Below are 16,382 nucleotides of genomic sequence, written 5' to 3' on the forward strand. Positions count from 1 at the left end.
TACATTATTTATGAAAGTGAAGAAATGTTCCATGAAAATATATATATATATGTGTGTGTGTGTGTGTGTGTGTGTGTGTGTGTGTGTGTAGTATTGTGGGAACATCATGAATTCAGCCACATCTTAAAAGTTAAACCGATATATCCTTACTAATTATAAACCATCTATTTTTATATATGCTTTTAACCAGTGCCACTGTAGTTGCCAATGCAGGGACAGCATGTCCTATTGCCCGTGAGGTAAAAGCCTCTCCTAGGACAACAGATTACCCAAGACTACCTGCCAAAGCCAAGCTGGTTGTTACTGGCATGGCAGGAACTACTGCTGAGTTTATGAATATTACCAAGTACTTTACTTGCTGCTTGGGCTTTGGCTCTGACTTTTCCCAGTTTATGACAATCCCCAACCTGTGGCAAAACTGTAGGAGACAAAATCTCTGTCCTGCAGGAGTTGCACCCTTGAGGACACCAGGAATAACCAGTTGTCCAGGTATTGCACTAGGCTAATACCTACTGAATGAGCCCAAGCTGACACCAAGGTGAATACTTAGGTTAACACCTGAAGGGCCACCACCAGTCAGGTAGATGATCTATTGCTGAATAGGTACCTGAAAGTTGGCATCCTTCAGATTCATTAAAACCCTGGACAGGTATCGCAGGTCGTGCGCGACCCAAGGAGTGTTTCAAAAAACATGTTTTTTTTTCCATAAATTATCACCCATGTCAAATCTGGGTGTGATCAACCTGCAGACAGCCAGTGTACTGTGAGCTTCGATGGTGTAAGACTTGCCTGTCTCTCTCTCCAGTGCATCCCCCTTTTCTGAGAATCGCTAGGGTCGAGGCCGACCCACATGACGCTAGAAAGGTTAGTGATTGAAAATCAAAGTTATTACATAACAGTTTCTCAATGAACAGTGTGCATAGTCATGTGACTTTGTTGTGTTGGAGAGTCTAGCTGAATCCTATACGTAGGTGATGCATCACCAACTGAGTGGCAGAGATGCCACATATCACCATATTGTCCAATTTGCTTAGAGTGCAACTTTTTGCATTTTTTGCAAAAAGCAAAGTTTTTAGATAAACATCAGATATTGAGTATTATTCATTCTAATCATGCTTTGTACTGTTGGAATATGTTGGAGGATGATGTTTCTATAAAATGAATGCCTTTGTGAATGCATTATCATGTTGTAAATGCGCTCAAGGTCACATGGCCTTCTAGTGACAATTCATGTCGGACTGTGTGCATAATAGCTAATTAGTGTAGTTTTTTATATTGTAAATTGTTTCGGGATGTTTACGGGACACGTGAGCAACTCTGGAAGCGGCAGAGATGTCACATAGCAGAAACATTGTCCAATTTCTTTCAAATGTAATTTTTTGAAGTTTTTGTAAAAAGCAAAGTTTTTAGGTAAACGTCGGATATTGAGTATTATTCATTCTAATCGTGTTTTGTAGTTGGAATATGTCGGAGGATGATGTTTCTATAAAATGAATGCCTTTGTGAATGTCTCCACGTACGATATGCCCTTATGGTCACGTGACCTTCATGTGCTAATTTCTGTTTTTTTGCGAAGAGCAAAGTTATTATGTAGCCAATTCATGTAGGATTGTGTGCATAATAGCTAATTAGTATAGTTTTTTATATTGGGAAATGTTTTACTATGCGTAAACATGTGCTTACTATGCATAAACGTGTGGGAAACATTTTACTATGCTGTGTGTAGTAAATGCGTGCGTGACCTTGGTAGTGGCTGAGGTGCCATATCACCAATAATCCATGCGTCTTTTAATGCCCCCTTTTTTTTTTTTTTTTTTTTTTTTTTTTTTTTTTTTTTTTTTTTTTTGTTGAAAAAAAGCAAAGTTATTAGGCAAATGTAGCGTATTGAAATTGAACAGTGTTCATGCTAGCATAGTTTTGTTCATGCTAGTATAGTTTTTATAGTGGAATATGTTGGAGGTTGGTGCGTTGTATAGCGTACGTGCTCGGGGCATTGTTTGCGACGATTCCGTTTGCCTTTTTTTTCAGAGTGCTCATTTCTCTCTCTCCTCTCTCTCTCTCTTCTCTTCTCCTCTCCTCTCTTCTCTCTGCTCTCTCTCATCTCTCTCTCGTCTCTCTCGATCCTTTGTTTAGTGTTTCGTATATTCGTGGGTCTCTCTCTCTCTCTCTCTCTCTCTCATCCTCTGTTTTATGTTTTGCATATTTCTGTCTCTCTCTCTCTCTCTCTCTCTCTCTCTCTCTCTCTCTCTCTCGTAGTAGCCATCTTGCTTGGTGAGACGTACCCGCGTGAAGTCAGATTAATCAACAGATATCACAAGTTTAACATACGACTAGAATTTGAGAAATATCTAGAAGTGTTCGTGAACTATCGGTGATAAGATTAGTGTGAAAATAGTAGATAAAGCGTCTTCTAAGTTAGTTTATCAAGTGTAATACTATAAATCAGAACAAGATGGCAGTAAGTTCCAACTGCGGGAAGAGGTGGCGTAATTTGGCGTGTTTAGCAGATTCGCAATACGATGAGGTAGCAGGAAGGGAACTGGCATTTCTCATCTATGAAATCAGCAACAGTCCTAACCAAAAGATACAAAAGCATTCATAGAATATTAGAAGGATATAATCCTTCAAACTGGAACAAATCTAATGAAAACATCTTGAAAATAATTGAAGAAGTTCCAAATAAAATCCAAGTGGTCAAGAGACTCATAAAGAAAATATACATAAACCAACATATTCCGACAAAGAAAATGAATAAGGTGAATCTTGTGAATATCCTAATTGATGCATTAGGAAAAAGAATGCCAAAAGCATGCAAACTGTGTAAGGTTTGGTATAGCATAGTCAATCCACAAAACCTAATCAGAAAATGTGCTGCATGCAACATTCCGACCCATCCACAGTGTGCTGAGGTAATACAAGATTTGAGAAAAGATACAAGAATGTTCAACATGTCTATCATGGATAGACAATGTTATTAAATCAAGATTGAATGTACAAATAGTTGAGGATGAAGAAGAAGAGGAAGAGGAAGAAGAAGAAGAAGAAGAAGAAGAAACGGAAGAGAAGTAAACAAAAATGAAATGACAGAAAAAAAATAAGGAAAACAAAGAACAAGATAAAAGTATGGATGCAGAGATACTCATTGATACTACATATGAGGCAATAAAGCAGCATACCTACGAAGAAATAAATTACGATATGACAACAGAAAAGCAAATCCCGAAGAGGCTCTACCCAGATCTACACAATGACGGGAAAGAGGAAAAAATAGACAAGAAAGACAAAATCTGCAACCTTTTGAAAAGAGGGAATTGCAGATTTGGAGAAAGATGTTACTACAAACATCCTAAGATATGTCAAAACTATGAAATATATGGTAAATGTGCATACTTAGATGGATATGGGGATGATTGCAGAGATCTGCATCCAAAAATATGTAAAAACCAAAAACCTAAAAGAAGGAAAAGGATGTAAGTTCGACAAAAAATGCAAATATATGCACCCTGTAGCCATGAATCATAATCAAATAAATAACCAACCAAGTAATAAAATCCAAAATAAGAAAGAAACAAATAAGAGAGAAATCAAGAATATCAGGTAAAAGAGAAAAGCAAACCACCAATGAGATATGCAGAGGTGTCAGCAAAAAATTTCAAAGCATCAGCTCCGAAATTCTACTCAAGAGATAATAACTGTATTTATTATGCAAGAGGATATTGCAGAAACGGAGAAAATTGCAGATTCAGACACAAAATGAATAATTATGATGAAGGAAGATCAAATATTATGGAAAAGTTGGATTTTTTAATGTCAGAATTTCTGGAAATGAAAAAAAGAACAACATACCAGAACAGGAAAGAGACATGGGAAAATCCTTATTACTACCATTATTAAATGAAGGAGAAAACACGCAAACCATCATAGTGATGAATGCGCAGGGTTTAGTTACGAGTAACTCAAAAAGAAAAATAGAGTACTTAGAAGAACTAACCCAAATTGAAAAGAAAATAGATATAATGAATATAAGTGAAACCTGGTATTCCCAAGAGACTGGGAATGATGATCAAATAAAAGGGTTCCAAACTTATAGATCAGATAGAAAAAATAGGAATCAAGGGGGAACCGCAATATATGGGAAAGACAAAAAACAAGGAAAAATATATGAGAAATATAGTAACTCAGAATGTGAACTAATAGCGGTAGAATTTGAATCTGAAAAATTGATGAACATAGTAATATATAGACCTCCTAATACTAAAGAGTTTGACTTAATAATTGAAAAATTGGATGATATATGTAGAAATCACAAGGACTGGACTATTCTCCTATCTGGTGACTTCAACTTTCCTTTCGTAGAATGGAAAGAACGAATAGGAGATTGTGGTTGTACTTATACATATAAAAAAGAGAGTAATAGTAGTGCAGAAGATAAGAGGCAATTTGAAAAGCTATTAGATATGCTACTAGAATACAACATTCAACAAATAAATCACCTGCCAACAAGAAAGGAAAATACTTTAGACCTAGTATTTGTGAACGAGATGAATTATGTTAAAGAAATAATAGTTTATAATGCGAGTATTCAGACCATAATGTCATAGAATTAACAGTTCATTCCAAAGCAAGTGAAAATAGAGATAAGCAAGAAATGAAAAAGTGGGAAGGATATGGAAAATACAACTTCTACAGTAAAAATATAAAATGGTCAGAAATTAATTAAGAATTAAACAAAGATTGGGATAACATTTTCGTAAGTGATGACATAAGGGTAAATACGGAGATATTATATAAAATATTGGAGAAAATAGTGGAAAAATATATACCGAAGAAGAAAAGTAAACATCATTCATGCATACCAAGAGACAGAAGGATCTTGTTCCAGAAAATCAGAAAGTGGAAAAAAGGTCTTGCAAAAGAAAAAAATGCATGGAAAGTTATAGAACTAAAAAGTAAGATAGAAAATGCAGAACAAAAGATTATACAATCAAAAGAAAATGAAAAACGGGACTTGGAAGAAAAAACCCTATTAAATATCAAGCAAAACCCCAAACTATTATACTCATATGCGAAGAAGATGAATAAAAGAAGAATAGAAATAGGCCCTCTGAGAATTGAAGGGAGATTAACGAATGAAAAAAAGGAAATTTGCAACATACTGGCAGAACGATATAAGAGAGAATTCACCCCTAGAATAGATAATGAAGATAATGATATAGAAGTAAGGGAAGAAAATAGTGAATATTTAGCTGACATAGAAATTAATGAAGCTGATATTGTGCAGGCAATTAATGAAATTAAAAATGGAGCTGCTGCAGGGCCGGATGGAGTCCCTGCTATTTTGTTAAAGAAAGTAGTTCATTCTATCGCAAAGCCACTTGCAATATTATTAAGACAAAGTGTAGATACAGGCAAGATTTATGATGAGCACAAATTAGCATATATCACCCCTACTTTCAAAAGTGGATCAAGACTAGAGGCAAGTAATTATAGGCCTGTGAGTCTAACATCACATATTATGAAAGTGTATGAAAGGGTAATGAAGAAAAATATTATGAAACATTTAATAAAAAATAATTTGTTTAATATAGGACAACACGGTTTCGTACCCGGAAAAAGTACACAAACCCAACTGTTAGTCCACCGTGAGAACATATTCAAAAATATGAAAAGCGGAAATGAAACAGATGTGGTTTATCTAGACTTTGCAAAAGCTTTTGACAAAGTAGACCATAATATATTAGCAAAGAAAATTAGAAAACACAATATCGTAGATAAAGTAGGAAGATGGTTAAAAGAATTTTTACACAACAGAAAACAGATAGTTATTGCAAACGATGAGAAATCGGATGAAACCAAGGTAATATCCGGTGTGCCACAAGGTACGGTGCTAGCTGCAATATTGTTTGTTATTATGATTGAAGACATAGACAGTAATGTTAAGGATTCGGTAGTGAGTAGTTTCGCTGATGACACAAGAATAAGTAGAGAAATTACTTGTGATGAAGATAGGAACGCTCTACAAAGAGACCTTAACAAAGTATATGATTGGGCAGAGGTAAATAGGATGGTATTTAACTCTGATAAATTTGAATCAATAAATTATGGAGACAGAGAAGGAAAGCTATATGCATATAGGGGACCTAATAATGAGACAATCACAAATAAGGAAGCAGTTAAAGACCTTGGTGTGATGATGAATAGGAACATGTTATGCAATGATCAAATAGCAATTCTGTTGGCAAAATGTAAAGCAAAAATGGGAATGTTGTTACGGCACTTCAAAACAAGAAAAGCTGAACACATGATTATGCTTTATAAAACATATGTTCGTAGTCCACTTGAATATTGCAATATGATATGGTACCCACACTATCAAAAGGATATTGCACAAATAGAGAGTGTACAAAGGTCCTTTACAGCTAGAATAGAAGAAGTTAAGGACCTAGACTACTGGGAAAGACTACAATCCTTAAAATTATATAGTCTAGAAAGGAGAAGAGAACGCTACATGATAATTCAGGCATGGAAACAGATAGAAGGAATAACAGAAAATATCATGGAACTAAAAATATCAGAAAGAGCAAGCAGAGGTAGATTAATAGTGCCCAAAACTATACCAGGAAAAATAAGGAAAGCACACAGGACATTAATCCACTACGCACCAGCATCGATAATGCAGCGTCTATTCAATGCGTTGCCAGCTCATCTGAGGAATATATCAGGAGTGAGCGTAGATGTGTTTAAGAATAAGCTCGACAAATATCTAAACTGCATCCCAGACCATCCAAGATTGGAAGATGCAAAATATACCGGAAGATGTACTAGCAACTCTCTGGTAGACATTAGAGGCGCCTCACACTGAGGGACCTGGGGCAACCCGAACGAACTGTAAGGTCTGTAAGGTAAGGTAAGGTAATCTCTCTCCTCTCTCTCTCTCTCTCTCTCTCCTCTCTCTCTCTCTCGTCTCATCTCTCTCTCTCTCATCTCTCTCTCTCTGTCTCTCTCTCCTCTCTCCATGTAAATAAATCCATCTCATCTCTGAAAGCTATAGTAAGTAAAGTGCTCTCTCTCTCTCTCTCTCTCTCTCTCTCTCTCTCTCTCTCTCTCTCTCTCTCTCTCTCTCTCTCTCATATGCCTCTTTGATCCTTTATGTTTATGCTTTGTATGTTTGTGGGTCTCTCTCTCTCTCTATCCTTTATATTTATGTTTCGTATATTTGTTTTAGGCAAATCCACGCATAATTAGATAACTAAATAACACATTGAAAATTACATTCCATTCCTCCATTTCAGGTAGCAAATTTGGCCATCGCACTTGTCGTGGGTGGGGGCCCATTTACTGATCATATCCCTTAGGTAAGTTGCCATACCACTATATATTCTTGTTCCTTATGGAATTTGTGCTATTCTGGTAGATTTTCATGCATAAATATCATATCTTATAGTAGTTAGAGCCATTTTTATAAGAAATTTTCATGGTAAAATGAGGAAGTTAACAATTGACCTTTATATTAGAGTATGTTTTTTGGGTCAGATTTTTTATTTGATGACTGCAAAATAATGCTCAAACATCCAGCAAGCCACCATAATAGTTTTATGCAAATCTACGCTTAATTAGGTAACTAAATAACACATTGAAAATTACATTACATTCCTCCATTTCAGGTGGTAGATGTGGCAGTCGGAGTAAGCGTCGGCTGCGGCCATTTTGTTGGCAGATCCGAAAAGTAAGTTGCCATACCACTATATATTCTTGTTCTCTATAGAATTTATGAAATTCTGGTGTATTTTCATGCATAAATATAATTTCTTATAGTAGTTACAGCCATTTTTATAAGAAATTTTCATGATGAAAATAGCAGGTAAAAAAGTTACCTTTAATTTTGGCCCCTGATATAACAGCTAATATCATCTTTGTCCAAATATTTTTATATAATTACATTTTAGGATAATATGACTTTATTCTTTATAAAAATCAGCCACTTCCTAATTCATTTAGGTACCCAAAAAAATTCGTGAAAATTTTATTTTTTGGGGGGGTCAGAAAAATTTACCCTTTTTTTCTCTTTTCAGATTTTGACCTCTATGGGTCCAACACCTTTTCTGGCTGTGGCACATTGTAAATTATACTTTTAGGAAGGATTCCCTCAATTTATTTTCTTATATAGGCTATTTTGTATTTTTTATAAATATTTTTGTAAATTATTTTTTGCTATTTACTTTTTAAAAAATATTTGTAATAAATATTAAATTTGTAGATGGGTATTATTTATCTCTTCAGTAGTATAGTACTATCTTTAAACTAATTTTAGAAACTATAATGTATAGCAAAAATTAAGTTACTGATTTTTGGCAAATTTTTATAGACGCTCGGGTCGGCCGACCCACGAAACCTTTAACCAGGTAGCGAAATAGCGATACCTGTCCAGGGTTAAACTATGGGTTTTTTTAAGTAATTTGTATTTTTCCTAACGTGCAAACCCGAGGTCTTTACATATGGTACTTAAAGAGGGGTTCTGGTCTTCAACAATGTCTCCCCATTCCCTTCCATCCTCTCTGAGAGGTGAGACAGTTGTCTCCTTTGTGCCTGAAAACATCAACCGAAAGGTAGTCACCTACACTTCAAGAGGTAAGGTTTAGTAAGGGTGAATTTCTCCACCAATGTCTTCCCATTGGTCCTTAGTATTACCCCCCAAAATATCTGAAGTTTGCAGCCCCTAGCAAAATTTTTATGGAGGCAAAATTTCCCCAAAAATTGTGATTTTTTTACTTTTTCGCATTTTATGCCTAAACCATGCATTTTAGAGAAAAATATTGACGGTAATTATTAAGTAGGATGAATGATCTTTCCAATGGTGTATAATGATGTATGTATACTTGCATAATTAGCTACTAGGACTAGACAAATGTTCACCTAAGAACCTGGAGAATGCATTTTTGTTAGTTTTTATCCTTTCACCCTATAAATATGCCTGTAATGGTACATATTTTCTATATAATTTAAAGTACTATAAATTATTATTATTTAGGTGTATGAAAAATATATTTGGTGCAATTTATATAGCTGGCACGGTTCCTTCAGTGTATCGATTGGAACCCCAAAAATTTTTTATTTTTTATCTTGATTTAATTTAGCGATCTAATTGATTACAGTATATGTACAACTTAATATACCCCCACATTTACACCCAATAATAACAGTAATCGAGGTATTCGAATAACTGCTAATACTTGAAAAATACTTTTATTGTGTTCATTTATCACATGAAATATTAAGGCTGTACATAAGCATAAGAATTGACGTAACATTATGGATATCTTAAGAAATAATTGTAAATGTATCCATATTGCTTTGCAAATATATCACTTTTCCAGTAACCAACTGGATACAATGCCAAGAACTTAACTATGTATATAGTTTTCAAGCAGGTTATTGATATGCCGTAAGACAAAATAGATTTAAAAAATAAAAATTTCCTTTGAGATCATTAAAAGTATACAACTAGAGCATGGAGACTCATAAACATTCTGACTTCTTCTAGGTCCAAAACTTTGTCATTTACAATAACATCAGGGAAAACGCATAATCACATGAGTCAATAAAATGGAAAAGTGAATCCACAATAATATGTCAGTTTGATCTTCTTATTTAAAATACAAAGCAGAAATGAGGACCATGCAGGTCATTGAAAACTTTCTGCTTTGTATTTTAAATAACAAGATCAAACAGACATATTATTGTGGATTTACTTTTCTAATGACATCAGTGTTTTGACATGTAAGACCCTGGCAGTGTGAGCAAGCAGATACACAATGTATTCCACTTTTGACCCAAGAACACCCATTGTTCTTACAGTCACGATATTAATCGCTCAACAAGTCGAGTGCGATGAGATCCAGTGTCGTAATTGATGTGAGTCGCAGTCAACCATCTGAGCGTAATCTTTTGGATCTATGCACTATGTAGTGTGACTATCCCAATCCATAGTCTGTAGGTGTGCAAGTAGCACATACTGCTCTGCTACTCCTGACTCCCTGACTTGTTGGTAGTTTTTCGTGAGCGATTATTTCTTTTGCTGACATTTCACAATAAACTTTATATCGCAGCTCTTGGAGTGATGTACACTTTTTCTTGGACTTGTCACTGTAAGTATGCATAAACAGAGCTATTACAGCTTTTTTTACAGCTTCCATAGATGAATTTGAAGCATACAGCACAAGAATGGTGTCGAATGGTGCATGTTTCCCACACATCAAATTGGAAATTTACTTTTACCCTTTTCCGTAAATAGGGGAGACTGTGTCAGCCCGCAAAGCTATGAGTGAGCAACATATTTTCGACCTGAACATGGGACATTTTGTCTGTGACCTTTTCGATTTCATATACCTTGCCTGTAATGGTCACAAAAATCTTAACATGATGATGCAGTAGCAACACCAAAACATCAGTCATTGCAAATGACATTAATATTGTTTCCATCTACGTATATGTATTATTATTATTAAGTCAGAATGGATATTCAGAATATAAATACTATATTAAATTGACTAATATATTTGATTATGTTATCTAAAATCTAAGTGAATCAACAAGATTTCCAGATTTTTAGGCTATTTATTATTATTATCTTTATTGTTTTCATTATCATTATTATTAATGTTTCAAAATATACTTACATTAATCCTAAGTGTATAAAATCAATAGGGTGGTAATTTTTTATCAAGTAAAATGTGCCAAAAGGTAATTTATTATATATACTTTATATTGAAAACTATGCACCAATTACAAAACATATTTATAGTGAAAGGATGAAAACTGAAAGAATGCATTTTTCAGGTTCTTAGGTGAACATTTGAACACAAGGAAATGAAAGAAACATGGGCACAAAACAACCAGCTTGGGAGGAGAGCAAAGCGATAGCATCTTACTCTCCAAGGCAGTTAAGGAAATAATAAATACGTCACGAGGCTGTGCGAGGCCTCTGACCAGCTATCACCTCGTATGTGCAGGAGTTGCCAGATCTCACAGATTTCTTGCTTACAATCTTGTTTTCACATGGTTACCAGCTAGCTCTTGGAAATATCCTATTGTTAAGACCAAAGGTTTGTTAGCTATGAAAAATACAAATTGATTAAAAAATTTATCATATTATTATATACCATTGGGAAGATCATTTATCCTACTTAATTTTCGTCATTTAACATTTTTCACTAAAATGCGTCGTCTTTAGGCACAAAATGCGGAAGTTAAAAAAAAAAAAAAAAAAAGCAGGAGGGGGGGGGGGGGGGATTTTGCCCCCTTTAAAATTTTGCTAGGGGCCATGGACATCAGGTTTGTTTGGTAATACTACGGAGTATAGAAATACATAAGGAAATTTGATTGCAAATTTTTTCCAGATTCAGATCATAATGACACTAATGCACCCTTCCTAGTGTGGTTAGGTTAGGTTGGGCATTAACCCAACTTAGCTTAGCCTAACCTTACCAAACCTGCACTTCAATTCCTGGGATTTCTTGTCTCAAGGCATCAACCAGAAGGTAGTTACCAGCTCTTTAAGGGCTACGTTAGGTATTTAACCCAACTTCACCTAATCTGCACCTAAATAACCTGGATCATCTTCGTTCTCGAAGCTTCAGGATCGAAGGCTAGGCGTTACGTAATGTTGTTATGGAACGGTACCATGGTAGTTCCTTAGTCAATGAGGGGGCTACTCTCCTACCATCACAGGTTTGCAGTAGCACACAGCGGTCAACCAGATGCACTCCAGGATGATGAGTGTATGACGGACAAGTTCAGTCACTAGGGTTGGTGTTAGAGACAATTGGTCTTGACATCTCGACGTTTTGAAGGATCTAGGTGGACGACCAATTAGTCCTTCAATCTCGACACACCAAAGCTGTTACTATTTGGCTGTCTTTATGGACTGTAGGCATCACAGCCATCGACCACACCCCATTGAAAATAATGCTTCTCATCCAGTCAGCAAAGTTTAGCAATGATTGGGTCTGGTCACTATAGTACTTGGATAGTTGACCTCCTGGAGCATTGGTCGCTGTTGACGTCTAGGAGACATCTTTTGCATCCATGATTAGAAACGTCAGGTCTAGTCAGTTCTTGGATAAGTGACCTAGAAACACAAGATGCTGTTGGCATCTAGGAGACATCTTTCACATCCTTCAATCAAGTCTTGGGCTTACAACATCCTGTCGTTCTGCCTGAATTGTCAGGACACACCAACAGTGTATGAGCATGAGCATTCCGTTTCTAAGGACCCTGAAGGCCCAAAAGCCTTTTGCATTCCCACTTAGGACTTCACCTCCAAACTTGTTTTTGGTTCCAACTTGGCCTAGGTGATGTCTAGGAACTCCATTTCTTTTGACATCATATAATTACGTTCCCCTTGAGGAGTGGAAGGGAGTGGTTGTTGACCAGTCGCCTCTTCAGCTAGTACTATTAAGACTTCAGGATAAAGTTTGCATAAAATATGCAAACCTTATCCTGAAATGGAGCAAAAGACATGGAGGGGGTGATTGGGCTATCAAATGCATTTCCAGATTGGAAGGAGCCTTGGCTCTGAATAATCATTGGGACATTATGAGTAAGAAAGCATCTTCAAGTGTGGGGTACCTACTAAGGAGGAAGACTTCTACTAAAGGCTCTCAGCTAACACAGTACTCATCCTGTCAACATATAAGATTTGTAAACCCGAAGATACATAAAGATTCAAGATGTAATAAGGGCTATGGACAAGTTCAAAATAAAATTCTTTTTATTAGCCATAAATATAATAAACACAATTTCCCTGTCTATATATTACAAAGGGATATCACTTTCCAGAAAACAGAAACGAAAATAAGGACAATAATTTTGTGTACTGCACTGTAATTCTTTTATAGTCCCATGAAGTAATAGTGTAAACATGACATCTAATTACAGTATGTGCTATTTTTTCCACAAATGCTGGGGTACATTATATACAGGAAAAGCACATTTTTATAGTTATTTTTGATGGAGTGATGAATGATGTTAATTTCTCTTTCAAATATGAATGTGATGCTTGTTGTACTGTCACCTACAGAGCCAACCTTATGTTATAGGAATAGGCTATACAGGTATGTATAAGTATACACCTATCAAGAGATCAACAGCTAGTCTGAATTTCTAAATAACAAGACATACCCATGATATATGACATGACAAAAATTATTATGACATTCTCTAAAGATAAAGGACACTTTTAAAATGTACATCATAGGTTGACTTACAGTAGTAAAAGAAAACTACAGTACTGTCCTACAATATAATTCAAGTTTACAGATAAAAAATATGGTTTTAGTGTTTTTAAATGTACCACTGTTGTAATATGTCTGTACCACTTTTGTAATCTTTCTGTACTAGTAATTATAAAAAAATCTTAAGTCGTCCTTACTATTGAAATACAAATACACTGTACACACTAGAAAAAGAGGCTCTCTTAACCTCAATGTCATACCAGAAACATTTGATAGGAGGACTGTATCTCAAAACTTACAACCTGTATATTTTTCACAGTAAATGGAACTTACTCAAAAATATCTACAAAAATTTATTTCAATACATATTCAATAACACTTCCTTTAAAGAAAAAAAATCACAAAAAAAATCCCCCCCCGCACAGTACCCCATATAGCTTTGTAACTGGTTTGCGAGAGAAATTTTGATATTTTTCAACTCCTCAGAAGCGATACAGGGCTTAAATCCACTCCCATATCTGGCACATCAGCATCATCTCCTTTTGATCCCTCATGGAGTAGAATATACTCTCGTGAACTGTAACCAAACTTGACAACATCCTTTTCTACCAGTTCCACAAATCGCCGAGGGTCAATTCTACGATTGTTTACGTAAGTGCCATTGGCAGATTCCAAATCCAGGATGTAAGGTTTGACTGTGCGACCTGTAAAAGATATCCCATACTATAGTCCCTACATATAGTATATGAAACAAGATATTACAATTTATTTTACACCACAAAATAACAGTAGATAAACCAAAAAATTAATTACCTTTTGTACCATCTTCTCGTTCATATGAAACTAATCTGTACTGCAGGACGGCATGTTGTTTGGAGCAGGACGGGTGGTCAGTGGGTATGTCTGCTACCTTACGATCACGTCCAATAAGGTAGGCACTTTGGCGATGTAACGGTAAAAACGGCAAGTCTTCCTCACCCTTAAATATGTACCTGTGGAATATTATTATAATTAATAGGGCTTAGTTTTTCCAGACCTCCGAGTCCCAAATAGACTCTTCTCGGGCCGGTTACCCTGTGAAATAAGATCCTATGAAACTATGCTATTATAATTTTACAGATATACAAAAATACTACTCTTCATATACTTTTAAGCAATGTGATTAAATTTATAAACCCTATGTATATGTATTTCTTTGAAATTTTGCATCCAGTAAGATTTTCCATTTAAAATCTCATTTAAATGCAATTTTGAATTATTAAGTCATTGTGACATAATTACAATTCCTATACTACAAAACTTGTTTCATTCTACATAATAGTGTTTGTTGAAAAGAGTAAACTTTAAATTGGCTAAACATTAACTTCTACACTAAAGATTAAGGTGTCATATACAATAGTGATACATATTAGATAATGATTAAGATAAGAGTTGATACTTGTCATTTTTAAAAATGTGTAAAAGAAGCAAAAATGGACAAATGAATCTCTGGTCATTGAAATGAAAACTACATGTTATCATGCTTACATGAAACACAGCATTTATCAGCTGGAAAAAATTATCTTAAGGTCATAAAACTCTATGGTGTTAATGTATCCTGGAAGAAATCTGTTACAGTTTATTTCAATTAAATTTACAGCTATTTATAAATTCACTGTTACATAACTTATATAATACAAAACAAGTTTCCTTGATATGTAACAACTTGAGATGAGAGAGTTAAGCTGCTCTCCTATATCGTGTAATGTACAGACTAGCAAAATGTAAAAAACTGGGTTCTAAACTAAGCTTCATTGCATAAATTTGGAACCAAAGATTCCAATTTGTTTTTTGTGAATCACAATTGTAACTTATCATCATCCTATTGTCTACTTGAAATTACAGCAGGGAGCCATATTGTCAACAGAAAACTTTTCAATGGTTCTGGATGATACAAACTGCAATAATTATGCTGTCAGAAAGCTGATCATAAATCTTCTGTGATAACTATTTCTATTTTATGCTTGTCCATCTTACTCATAAGCTAAGCTCCTTCATTTTGTATAGTAATAGTATATAATTAAATGCAAGATATACTGTAATTTTAAAATACTGTAATGACTAGTTACAGATGATTAATTCTAAAAGTTTGCCTCTATTCTACAAGGTTTACCGGCCTCCTTTCAAAACTGTAACTGGATGTTCAAAATTTTGTGCATATTAACTAATGTTGAAGTAACTTGTTTCTTTGTGATCCATGTCAAGAAGTGATCTATGGGTGACAAGAACCTGTTTAATACAAGATAAACAAATAAGTGGCCTTGAAATTAAATTAACCTTTCCTCTTAATTGTCCTCATTACTAGCATTATTCAACAATGTGATATTGTTTTCTATGGGATGATATTTACTGAGTATTTTGATTTCAGAATCTTACTCATACTACAATGACATGTATCTTAATTCATAGTTATAAAACCCAAAAACTCTGGTTACCATCTCCATCGCCGCTTAGGTTTTCTGGCCTCTGGTGGCTGAGAGTACTTAATGACCACACCATTGAAGGTATTCGTATCTTCTGAGAGCTTCCCTGAAAGTCCCATGTTAGGTTTCTGCAATTCTTCCTTAACTTGTGAATTATTTTCTTCGTTTTTAACATTTTGTGCTACATTTGCCATACCCCACCTGGAAAGAATACACTGTATTGCTTCACCTTCACAATTGCTCAACATTTCTCAACAATAAATATATCAAATGTTAAAATATTTTTCATAGCTGGTCTAACTGTTAAAGCTTGGTAACATGGTAGTCGACTATTGACAGGTAGGTAAGGTAAGGACATTGGAAATGCCCACTCAACTGAATGATAGCCCTATATTTCTTTTGGATAAAGGGGAAAATGCATGATGGTCAGAGGAGGGAATGAAGTAAAAATAATGGTTTGTATATAAACCCTTGTATTTATTTAAGAGCCTTCCTCCTTCAGTAGAAGGTATGGTCTCATGGATTGACTGGCACTGTTCCAAACACTAAGGAATATGTAATGTGAACATCAACCACAGCTTGTACAGTCAGTGTTTACAGCAGAAGAGTGAAGGTACAAATTTCCAGTTTTGTAAAGAGCAGGGGCAAGATGACTCTTGTTCCCTCCTATACAGCCAAGCATACAATG

General features: G+C 35.1%; 2 protein-coding genes across 4 annotated transcripts in view; one reads left to right on the forward strand and one right to left on the reverse strand.

Annotated features, from left to right (window-relative positions):
* The window catches only part of LOC135222433 (uncharacterized), a 44,882-nt gene extending 33,740 nt beyond the window's left edge, over nt 1-11,142 (forward strand). Inside the window, exon 8 of the mRNA XM_064260520.1 lies at nt 10,837-11,142. The gene's annotated coding sequence lies outside the window, so the exon portion shown is untranslated. The remainder of the gene's footprint in view (nt 1-10,836) is intronic.
* A 1,615-nt stretch (nt 11,143-12,757) lies between these two features.
* Nucleotides 12,758-16,382, reverse strand: part of LOC135221863 (uncharacterized) — a 102,391-nt gene continuing 98,766 nt past the window's right edge. For all 3 annotated transcript variants that reach the window (XM_064259809.1, XM_064259808.1, XM_064259807.1), the window contains 3 exons: nt 15,707-15,895; nt 14,046-14,224; nt 12,758-13,936 (listed from right to left, as the gene is read on the reverse strand). In XM_064259809.1, the coding sequence (XP_064115879.1) occupies nt 13,707-13,936; nt 14,046-14,224; nt 15,707-15,895 (598 nt within the window). In that variant the 3' untranslated portion in view covers nt 12,758-13,706. The remainder of the gene's footprint in view (nt 13,937-14,045; nt 14,225-15,706; nt 15,896-16,382) is intronic.

This window comes from Macrobrachium nipponense, chromosome 3, assembly GCF_015104395.2.
Source record: "Macrobrachium nipponense isolate FS-2020 chromosome 3, ASM1510439v2, whole genome shotgun sequence".
NCBI classification, from domain to species: domain Eukaryota; kingdom Metazoa; phylum Arthropoda; class Malacostraca; order Decapoda; family Palaemonidae; genus Macrobrachium; species Macrobrachium nipponense.